The 12611-nt window shown below is 38.6% G+C and overlaps 1 protein-coding gene across 1 annotated transcript in view; it reads right to left on the reverse strand.

The window, feature by feature from the left end:
- si:ch1073-335m2.2 (msx2-interacting protein) overlaps positions 1–12611 on the reverse strand; it is a 44635-nt gene that overhangs the window by 14614 nt on the left and 17410 nt on the right. The window contains 5 exon segments of the mRNA XM_034166535.1: positions 2741–2854; positions 2931–3044; positions 3166–3291; positions 3390–3541; positions 3665–3865. Coding sequence (XP_034022426.1) covers positions 2741–2854; positions 2931–3044; positions 3166–3291; positions 3390–3541; positions 3665–3865 — 707 coding nt within the window.

Genomic DNA, 12611 nt, shown 5'->3' on the forward strand with positions numbered 1-12611 from the left:
TACATTTTGATGTTACACAAAATTTGTAACTAAAATAGTTTTAATAAAAAAAAGATTATTTAGAAATCTTTGAAGTTCAGCTGTAAATTAAAACCATAACTTATCTATTGTTGAGATAGTTTCTTGATTAACATTATAAGGAACCTTGGGCATTTATTTTTGTACAAATAAAATAGCATGAAAAGTAATGTGAATGTGTGTGCCAAAAGCCATGCTTTTATCACAAAATGAACAATTGTTTTGCTATGCCGCCCCACTATTCATTCAGCAAATGTTGAAATGTTTGTTGTGGGACAAGAAATAGATTTCTTAAAATATAAAGAAATATGAAACAGTGCTGTGTTATTTTCTTTGATTGCTTGATCATAAAAAAAATTAGGGGTGGGCAAACATAAAAAAATCTTAATCGCATTAACTCAATTACTTTCTGTGATTAATCTTGATTAATCGCACGGTATATGTGAAACCCAAAAATGAATTCAAAAGCCGCTTAAAAGCAGTTTTATTTGAAAATGTAAATGAACATTGCATATATTTGAAAATGTAAATTTCAACTGAAACACACTAATGAAATCAAATATAAAACCACTGGCAGGTCATTTGTTATCCTGTTTCATATCAAAATAAAAATATTCATGTCCATGACTAAATGTACCAAAACAAATACGTCACAGTTGTACACATACCACAATTTGATATGTGTACAATTGTGATGTATTTGTTTTAGTATATTTAGATTTTGTTGTGATTTGGCACTTTATAAGCCGATTAAATTGAACTGAAATTGAACTGAAATTGAACATTTTATTGAGTCTTAAAGTAAATAAATATGAATTTGGTCACTGGATCCTTAAACTTTGTACATAATGAACTCTACTTGGTGAATCCTTGATCTCTGGACATAAATAGGAATAAACAAAATCTGTAGTTTTTGTCAAAAGCATTTCCTTTCAGACATTATTGGCATGAATGTCTTTCCATATATCTGAGCTTACAGCTGCTATGCTTCACTTCAGGATGTAATTTGAAAAGAAAACACAGCAAGTTTCATTTTGGGAGGAAAAAAACCCCCAAAACGTCAATTGTAGTTTCTTGTCTGTATTACATTTGGAAAGAGGTGTCATTTTATTTAAAGTGGCGATTCATTTTGAAGTTAATTCCGACAGGACTCTGTCTCAGCCGCGCAGCGTTTCGAGCTGTGTGAACGGAACGGAGGACGATTCTTGTTTCTTGACAGCAACAAGACAAGAGTCCCAGTTAGTGACTTTAATCCACACAAAAGTGACTGACGATATTTTAATGGCTTTGCGAGGGGTTAAGAAGCGGCTTGCCGTTTCTGAAGAGCAGTGAATCAAAGAACCAACGAGCTACTGGATCGAAGCATTGCTTCAATGGTTCATGGTTTCAAAGTGGAGCCGCGCTACAGAAATGGTTTATTACAGACCAAACCCTTAATATCCGACTTTATTTATACGTCCGTATGACTCTGAAACTCGGAAAAATCCGTATAATTTACGGACTATAGGTTGACATGAAACCCACCGAAAAGATGTGTTCACCGCGGGGACACGTTCGGCTATTCGAGATTATTCAAGATTTTTTTTTTTTTTACCAACGACGAACAATGCGTAAAAAAAAAAAAAAAAAAAAAAAAATTGACCGATGCAGCTGCATCGGTCCAAACCGGTCTGGATCCGGGCCTGATCCTGTAGAACTGTGTACCGAAAATGTCCATTCAAAAGTTCGGCGTCTTTCTGCATTTTATTTTGTTGTGCATTGCATAGCCTGTACTTTTCTCGATCCTCGTGTCGTTTTCTGTGTGAACTCAGCTATCAGCAGGAAGCAGCAGCATAGCTCGCCCCCGACTGACGCTTTCAAAATAAAGGGCAACGAACAACAGTCATAAAAGGCTAAAAAAAAAAAAAAAAAAAAAAAAAAAAAAAAAAAATGCAGCGTTATGGGGAGGAACAAAATTGTCGGCGATAATGACCTCAATAATTAATGCAACGTTAGCGCGTTAACGTTGCCCTGCCCTAAAAAAAAATTAAACAAAATCTTAAGTTATTTAAAGTTGAGACTTTTCTTCTTACAGCAGTAAGAATAAAATTTAAAAAACTGTGTAGCTTTATTTAGTAAAAATAAAAATAGGTCAATATAGGTTCCGAATATAAAATATTCACTCGGCTCGACAGGGATCGATTTAACATCCGACAGCTAAAAGCTAACGTGAAGTGAACAGTTTAACAGACCAATAACATCACGTATTTTCAATTACTCACTCACCACAGACAAATTTGGAGAAGCTTTGTTGCTCAAACTCATTACTGTTGTGGTTACGGCTCCAAGACAAGTTAAACTCTCATCTATATGCTAATGACATTAGCATTTTTAGCAGCTGGGAGCTTCACCTGTTAGCTTCACTTAATGTATGATTACTGGAAGAAATATACAGCTCATTAACTTTTAATGTCCACAACAAAGTAAACCATTAGGAGAACCACCACGCAGTCCCCAAAATTATGATTTAATAAACTCCTGAACCCAAAACAAAAATAACCCTTGTTTGGAGATTATTAGCTGCTTGCAAACCAACACGGCGCATTACCACCACCAACTGTATGGGCGTGAAACTGAGTGAATGGAACCCAGAAACGTTCACCACGAGTAAAAACCCGGATTTCCTACAATTTCCAGAATGCTTTCATCACTGATATATACAATCTATTAAATGTCTATTTACCTTTACTTTATTGCCTCCCATCTTCCAGCCTTTTGTCTCCCTTACAGCTGCCTGTGCAAAATCTGTGTTGTTGTATAAAATGAGAGCCATCCCTTTCAACCTGTCAAAGACAACCTAAAAAGAACAAACTAAAATTACATACATATTTGTGAAAAATGAACAAGTGGCATGTCAAAGCAACAAATCAAACCTTGACTACATGTCCATAACGACAGAAGTGTCGTGTGAGATTTTGCTCTGTAATATTGGAGGTCAAACCATCCAGCCAGACACATGTGGTAGGCATGCTTTTCCCAAAACCAAGCTTCAATGACAACAAAAAGAACATACAGGAGTCATGTATAGAACAGATTTGTTTGAAGTCGTACAACAGCCATAAATATTACCATTTTTTTTTTTTTTATTGTTTGCTATAAGAATACTACCTTCAGTCTGTTGCTTCCTAGATACTCTCCATCCATCTTCTTTATGGCTTTGCATACACTAGCAATATCAGAATACTGCACAAAGGCATACTGGGGAACTCCATTTACTTTTTTGATGTCAATGTCCTTGAGAACAAAAGACAAAATCAGTAGAATTTACATTTAGCATATATAAATGCATAAAGTACATATTTACTTGTACAGTCCTTTGCATGATAACATACCACAATTTCTCCAAAGCGTTGAAATACATCAAGAAGTTGTTGGTAACCTGTGGTTTTCTCAAGGTTACCTATGAACAGTGTCCTCGTGGCCTTTGGGTGGAATTCATCTATCCGTCCATCCAAGGGCCGGAACTCGTTTTCACTCTCTGTTTCTGGGGGTTAGAAATTATTTCATATTACTAACACTGAAGTACTTTTTGCCCACACCAAACATAGTCCACAAACAATATAACTCCCATGCATCATATAAAAACATTACAATTATCACCACATACCAGGACCGTTCCAGGCAGTGACCTCAATAAGCATGCCAAAGAAGAGTTTTCCTTTGGAGACACTCAGAGCTTTCTCCTGATCCTCTTGCTGTCTAAAGAATACCAAACCATAACGGTCCTCTGATGCTCCGTGGATCTGCACAGAGGTCACTTTCCCGTGTTTTTTGAATTCATGGAAAAGTCCATCTTTTAAGCTCGTATCTGTAAATGATAAAAATGCATTCACATTACTCTCATGTAGGGCTGCCACAAACGACTATTTTGATAGTCAACTAGTCAACGATGATTTTTTGCGATTAGTCGACTAGTTGGATCATACGTAATTTCCTAAATTTAAGGCCTGCAGCATTTTCCGAGAAATGTCAGGGGATGAAAACATGAACATTTCCAAATCAATGACTATTTCTTAGACTTCATTTACATCAACCATTCAGAAATACAAACAGTGTGGTACTTGATAGTAAATATGCATCAGGTAGGCAGTTCTCAAAAACTAAATGTCCATTCTGGAAGGAGACAAGTGAGGGAAGCCACCAATACACAACTCTGGAAGAACTTTTGGCTTCTGTGAGTGGAGAAAGTGGGAATAGTGCAACATTTTTATTTTATCTTCATTTTACATATTGTCCCAACTTTTTCTGATTTGTGGTTGTTTCTGTTGCATTTCTAAAATTACAGAACTGCTTTAAAGAAAAGTGTGAACATTTTATTGTGTTTTAAAACTTTGTGGAGCAAATGCAAAACACCAAACTCTTAGAAAGAAGGAAAAAATACACAGACGTGCAGGCAAACTTTGATATAAACTGAACAGAACAATGCAGGCTGATTTGACTCCCCATATTTTTTTGTATAAATAAATCAGAATAAAATAAGAGGCAACTTACTTTGAAATGAATAAAACATATAGCTGCAGCTTATAATAACTTTGAAAAATAACAAAAATCAGCAGCTTGCATTTTTATTCTGACTCCAGTTCATTTTTGTGTGATGAAGTCATTTTTAAAAGTCTTTTTTTTTCTCCTTATCAGTCATGTTTTGTGCTTGAACACTACATTAACCTTAAGATTGAACAAATAAATACCTTTGGAAAATAACAGCTGTTAAAGTTCAGAGTTCTTGCCTGCTTTATGTGATCTGTGTCTGAACATAACTGCACAGCTTCTCCACAGCAGGGTTTTTTACGCGTGTGCGTAATTTTTGCTCCGTTAATTTATTTACTCTCATTTTTAAGGATATTTAACTGTTTATTTCATCTCATGATCTCATAAATTCAGTATACAATGCGCACATGGTGTGAACAGTACGGCGCCTTCGGACCCGGACAAGTAGAGAAAGTGCAGAGAAGTAAAGGCAGCTCCACGGTTTGGGTTTTGTTTTTTTTTTTTTTAACATGTTCACTCGGGTTAAAATCCTCTCTCTCTGCACCGTGCTCACTGTCTCACGTGCACTGATGGTTCTCAGCAGAATGTAATGTCTCGTGCCTCAGTTCAGGAATCTTCCTCCCCCACAGTCTACAATCAGTTGACTCTGCGCACGCGCACACACCGACAGCTCCTTCGGTAAACTGTGCATTTTAAACGGCTTTGAACAAGACGGCCACTGTTTTAATTGGCCGTCTTATCCAAATTTGAACGTCGAAATGACGGCAGGACGGCTCGCTGCCTAAAACTATGAATGGAAAGAAAAACAAAGACTTAAATAAAATAAACGACTCGTCGACTACTAAATTAGTTGTCCACGGTTTCAATAGTCGACGTAGTTGTGACTAGTCGACTAGTTGTGGCACCCCTACTCATGCTCATGAAATATGGCATGACCTAACAACACATTACACCATCTGGATTCTTCAAGGCAATGCGAAAAGCAACAGGACACAGTGTTTTCTAATGATCAACGACACCTGAATAACTGGGCCTCTGCAGATACAGGCTACTGGCCAACAGCTCTTACTGAGCCTTGTACAAACTACATCTTGTTCAACTTTGAATAATTAACACATTGTTATATCTTTTACATCAGAAAAAAAAAACAATAGTTTTCATCATGTTTTTACCAGGGAAATTCAAGTTTACCCAGATTGTCAAAAGAACACACACACACACACACACACACACACACACACACACACACACACACACACACACACACACACACACACACACACACACACACACACACACACACACCTTCAACCGCTTAGTCCAATTAAGGGTCGCGGGGGGCTGGAGCCTATCCCAGCAGTCAGAACGTGAGGCGGGGTACAACCAGGACAGGACGCCAGTCTGTCACAGGGTCACAGACAGACAGACAAACACATTCACACCCACTCACACACCTACGGACAATTTAAAGATTCCAATACACCTAACCCGCATGTCTTTGGATGTGAGAGGAAACCGGAGCACCCGGGGGAAACTCACGCAAACACAGGGAGAACATGTAAACTCCACACAGAAAGGCCACAGGTGGGAATTGAACCCATGACCTTCTCACTGTGAGGCAACAGTGCTAACCACTAATCCACCATGCTGCCTATTCAAAAGAACACTGCTCTGGAAATACCAACTCAAACAAACAAAATTACCAGGCAACATTGAATGTGAGACAACCAAGATGCCATGTTTCAAAACTATCATGGTGAACATTTTTATGTAATGTCAGTAATAAGTCACAACTCGATACTTTTCCCTAATAGATTGCTGCCGAGTCAAAGCTGGGAACTACTACACCTCACCTAATGACGGCTAACAAATGGGCTAGCAGGGCTAAGCCCTAGATATCCGTGGCTTATCAACCAAGTCCATACATATCCTGAGATGAATACACTTTTTCCTATTCATACAAGGTTTGAAGTGTGAAGTTTTTGGCAAGGGTCGAACGCCCGAAGCCCCTGGCAGGGGATCTGCGGGTTTTCCCCCAGAAAAATTTGAAATTTTAGATGCATTCTGGTGCATTTTTAGGTCTGTGCAAAACATTCGGGGAGGCCACAAGAAGTTGGCCGACTGTTTAGACTACTGTCCAACATCTTTGAATGCACTATGACACCTCTGGAATGTGGGAGGAATTTTCATTCGGCCTTTAGTGTGACGGGGGTATTATCTATTACACGGGGCAGTATAAATTTTTTAAATATAATCCTTTGTGTTTCTGACTCATTTGCTTTTCTTAAAAGTGCATATCACTAATAGATGAAATGTCAAATGAGTTGACTAATCAAAAATCACTAATTACAAAAATACTGATGTATTGTGCTTTATTTTTGGTGTCCTGTGCCCTGAGATATTAAGTCAAACATGGGGAATTTAGCCAGATTTCACCTTCTGCGTTGAAATGCTCAGATTTGAAAGCCTGCCATAAATGTTGACTTCAGTGACATCATCTTTGAAACCACCCCCTAAAACCCATTTGCCATTTTCACTGAAACTTTGCCTGAAGTAAGAGGCTATTAGCTCCATATGATAGGCCGTTTTCACACAGCAGTGGGTCTATGTGAAGAAGAATAAATTACAGTAATTCAAGATTTGTAATGTTTTGTAATCTATTGTAAGAGCCACAACTTGAGGCAATTTAACTTAATTATGCATATTTAATGTCATTTTATGTTATGCGTAGGTCATAAATAACATCTAAAAAGGCTAAAAACATAAGGACGTAGAACACAATGCGCCGTTTAAAAAAAAAAAAAGCATGCAAAATTGCACAAAAAAAAAAAAAAATCAACGAAACTGTGAGGCCGCGAAAGGTGAACCGCGTTATAGCGAGGGACCACTGTATAGCATTTTCGAGTCGAGCGTCTGTTTACTGCCTTTGTTATTGTTCCGGAGCCGTGATAGTGTAGCTATTACTTGCAGACCACCGCCATTACCTTCGGGTTTTTGCCGTTTGAGTACCTAGCATTGCATTCATCCGTGTTTAGTTAAGTTATTTTCACGAAAGAATAGGAAATAAATGGCAAAGGTTTCGAAAAAGATCGCTGAAAACAACAACATGCCGCCGCCGTGACTTGAAAAGGCTAAAACCTTTCACCCTTGTGTTTGTGCAATATGCTGCGACACACTGGTCAGGCATATTGACAAACAAGTCCCTGAGAGCTGTGTTTAATCAAAGTTTCTGCCGCAAAAAAAAAAAGTGTAAACAACAGCCGCCAGGCGCACAAGCCGATACGGCCTACACGTAGTGACTTATTTTAGCCTTCGTGCTCAACGGGAAGCTGGTCACGGCGCGTGCACATTTTTCGGTGGCGGGCCGTTCAAATGTTATATATAACGGGAGAATCGCGTCCATTTTCCCAAAACGCTTAGGTTGACCGAATTATATAACCTTTGTTACATGTAATAAGACTATGTTGTCTTTAAGTGTCATATCCACTTTAATGAACGTTTAGTGCTAACGTCCAATGATCATGTGATCATTTGTAAACAGGAAACAGTTTGCACAATTTAAGTTTCGTGAAAACTATTAACTTGTTTTCATGTGAAAATGAGTGAATTCCCCACACCCCCCTCCATTCCTCTCTCAACTCTTCCCTCTCTCCTTGTTTAGCTTCAAAGAAAGCTCTTGTTTCTCCAAGAAAACAGGAGGTTTTTGGAAACACAAAGCCTTTAATCTATAAAAGAAACTGTTAATTTCTGAATGTCACAGCAGCTACAGACACAGGAGGAAATCTGGATTATTTAATTCGGTACTTTAACGTTTCCCATAATCCCCTGTTGTCCCCTGCGCTTCCCACAACGCACGGTGCCAGCAGAGTTCTGGCATCTCACAGCGCATGTAAACAATGGCTAACGAGGATGTGGATGGCGCTGATCCAGCACGTTCACAGGCGATTATGATACGTTCTCCCAAATACAGTTATGAAAGTGGGCCACGGGGGGAGCACTAAAACGTTTTGGCAAGGGCCAAATGCCCAAAGTCCCCAGTGGGGGGTCTGGGGGTTCTACCCCAGAAAAGTTTGAGATCTAAGATGTATTCTGGTGCATTTTCAGGTCTATTTTACCACCCCAAAAAAAAATGTGTTTTTTTTTTGTTTTTTTTTGGGTCAGGTCAATTTTTTCCACCCAGTCTTTTCACACAACTTGTATTGTGCTACCAGCCTTTAATAAAAAAAAACAAAAACAAAACAAAAAACACAACCATACATTGTGGTTCAGAAAACTACACTGTAAAAGAAATGCCAATTCAAAGAACTCAAAAATAATAAACCTCAGTATCAATTCAAATGTAACAATAGGAGTATTTATCGCACATTAATAGATCAAGTTGTTCAACCTTTACTCACTTCTGAGTTTTCCTAGTTTTGGCAGGCACTCTGGAGCTATTGATGATCTGTTTTAATTCTTGGCCACCTTAAAATCCTTACAAATATATTTTTAATTCAACATGAATTTCTGATTACTGTACATTCTGAAGTTAAAAAACTTTTCTTACATTAGAAAACATTTTTAGACAAATAAGAGGAAAAGTAAAGTGTACATGTAATAATGGTACATACATCCATTCATTCAGCAACTGCATGTTTCTGATGTGGTCAAGAAATATATTTCTTAAAATGATAAACAGCACTGTGCTACAACCTCAATTCCAATGAAGTTGGGACGTTGTGTACAGTGTAAATAAAAACAGAATATAATGATTTGCAAATCCTCTTCAACCTATATTTAATTGAATACATCACAGACAAAATATTTAATGTTCAAACTGATAAACTTTGTTGTTTTGTGCAAATATTTGCTCATTTTGAAATGGGTGCCTGCAACACATTTCAAAAAAGTTGGGACGGGTAACAAAAGACTGGGAAAGTTGATGAATGCTCAAAGAACACCTGTTTGGAAACAGGTGAGAGTCATGATTGGGTATAAAAGGGGCATCCCCAAAAGGCTCAGCTATTCACAAGCAAAGGTGGGTGAGTATCACCACTTTGTCAACAACTGCATTAAAAAAAAAAAGTCCAACAGTTTAAGAACAATGTTTCTCAACGATCAATTGCAAAAAAAATTAAGGATTCCATCATCTACAGCCCATAATATAATCAGAAGATTCAGAGAATCTGGAGAACTTTCTACATGTTAAGCCTAGTTCACACGACAGGATTTTAAAATGATCTTTAGGTTTCCAAAACCTGAGAGACCACACAGGTGAAGATAAAAAAAAAAAAAAATCATAGCTCTAACAGGTTTGGTCGTACAGTGTGTGGTGTTCAGCCACACAGTAAGAACAACACCACCACACACGAACTTTCCCACCTCAGACAGGAAATCTCGCAAAATTTCTCAAGATTAAACATGACTTCAGAGTAAACAAACGGAGGTACTTTGTGGACTATTTAAAACAGAGGGAAAAAAAACAATACAAAAAGAAAAGAAAAGGTGTTCTTTAAAGGAGTGGAGACAGCGTGACCACCGGACTTTCTGGTAAGTCAGAACAGCTGTTTTGATTTTATTTTCCACTCTGTACGTCCGTCATCTCGCTTTCTGATTGGCTGCACGTCACATTCAGCAGGCTGTGTGCTCGTTTGTGGTCGGAAGACACAACACACGCTGAGATATCGGCCCAAAAAAAATCCAACATGTTGAATATCCCCGATTTGCGATCGGAGCGCTCCTGACGGCCTTCCGAGCAGATCAGAGTGCTCTAACACACCACACACGGGAGGAATATCTAATAAGATTATCTTTAGCATCATCACGATTAGGAATTTTTGGAGACGATTAATTGTCAGGCAAATAATTACGATTGACGATTATATAGTCTATTTTTTTCTCTTTTTTTCCCTTCTTTATATTCTACTATCATAGTATGATTACACAACTCTGGAAGAACGTTTGGCTTTTGTGAGTGGAGAAACTGGGAATAGTGCAACATTTTTATTTTTATCTTCATTTTACATATAGTCCCAACTTTTTATGATTTGTGGTTGTTTCTGTTGAATTTCTGAAATTACAGAACAGCTATTAAGAAAAGTGTGAACATTTTATTGTGTTTTAAAACTTTGTGGAGCAAACACCAAACTCTTATAAAAAAGGAAAAACACCTGAACATGTACAGAAAAACTGATATAAACTTAACAGACCAATGCAGGCTGATTACACTCCCCATACATATATTTTTTTGTATAAATAAATCAGAATACAATAAGAGGCAACTCACTTTGAAATAATTAAAACATATAGCTACAGCTTAATAACTTTGAAAAACAACAGAAATCAGCAGCTTGTATTTTTATTCTGACTCCAGCTCATTTTAGTGTGATGAAGTCATCCTTTTTTTCCCCTCATCAGCCACGTTTTGTGCTTGAACACTACATTAAGCTCAAGATTGAACAAATACATACCTTTGGAAAATAAACAGCTGTTAAAGTTCAGCTTTTTGTGATCTGTGCCTCTGCACAGCTTCTCCACAGCAGGGTTTTTTTTTTAAACCTGTGTGTGTAATTTTTGCTCAGTTCATTTATATATTCTAATTTTTTTAAGGATATTTGACCGTTTATTTCATCACGTGATCTCATAAATTCAGTATACGACGCGCACATGGTGTGAACAGGACGGTGCCGTCAGAACCACACGTGTAGAGAAAGTACAGAGAGTAAAGGCAGACCCAAGTGTTTTAATACATGTTCACTCGGGTTAAAATCCTCTCTCTACTCCGCACTCGCAGTCTTAAGTGCACTGATGGTTCACAGCAGAACGTTAACGTCTCGTGCCTCCGTTCAGGAATCTCACTCCCTCACCTGCTCCCTCCCTCGCAGTCTGTAGCGAGTTGACTCCGACACACACACACACACACACACACACACACACACACACACACACACACACACACCCTTCGGTAAACTACCCATTTTAAACGGCTTTGAATAAGACGGCCACTCTTATTCGGCCGTCTTATTCAAAATTTGAACGTCAAAATGACGGCTGCCTAAAACTATGACTTGAGAGGAAAAACAAAGACTTAAATAAAATAAATGGCTTGTCAACTACTAAATTAGTTGTTAATGATTTCAATCGTCAACGTAGTCGTGACTAGTCGTGGCAGCCCTACTTAAAACCGAAATGCATCCACAGTGGTGCCGTGGTACGTGGCTTTGGAACCAGAACCTCCTCACGCTCCGTGTTATTATCCGAGCCTCGCTAACCATCCGACCAAGACGAGAGGGAAACAGAGTGACGCAGCGAGGCTGAGTGTGGCTGCTGCTGCACGATGACGTCAGATTGAGTCGTTTTATGCAACTTTGCGGATAATATAAGTAATTCACGGTAATCGCGATTAGAAAAAATATTTGCGAATATGAAAAATAATCGCGACTGGCGAATATTGTAATAATTGTGACTGCCCTAATCACGACTGTCGGGGCATCCTTAAGATTGTCGGAAGGGGAAGATCGGGTCCGATATTGACCTAATTATCCTGCCACGTGAACCCGACCTAAGCAGCAAGGCCTGAAAACCAACACTGAATGCCTGTGACCTTCGATCCCTCAGGTGGCACTGCATTAAAAACCGACATCACTGTGTAAAGGATCTTACCGCATGGGCTCAGGAACACTTCAGAAAACCATTGTCAGTTAACACAAATCATCACTACATCTACAAGTGCAAGTTAAACTCTACCATGCAAAGTTGAAGCCATACATCAACAACATCCACAACCACCGCTGCCTTTTCTGGGCCCGAGCTCATTTGAAATGGACAGATGCAAAGTGGAAAAGTGTGTGCTGTGGTCTGATGAGTCCACATTTCAAAATGTTTTCGGAAATCATGGACGTTGTGTCCTCCGGACAAAGAGGGAAGAAGACCATCCAGATTGTTACCAGCACAAAGTTCAAAGCCAGCATCTGTGATGGTATGGGAGTGTGTTAGTGCCCATGGCATGAGCAACTTACACATGTGATGGCTCAATCAATGCTGGAAGGTACATCCAGGTTTTGGAGCAACACATGCTGCCATCCAAG

The sequence above is a fragment of the Thalassophryne amazonica genome, chromosome 3 (assembly GCF_902500255.1).
Source record: "Thalassophryne amazonica chromosome 3, fThaAma1.1, whole genome shotgun sequence".
Lineage (NCBI taxonomy): Eukaryota > Metazoa > Chordata > Actinopteri > Batrachoidiformes > Batrachoididae > Thalassophryne > Thalassophryne amazonica.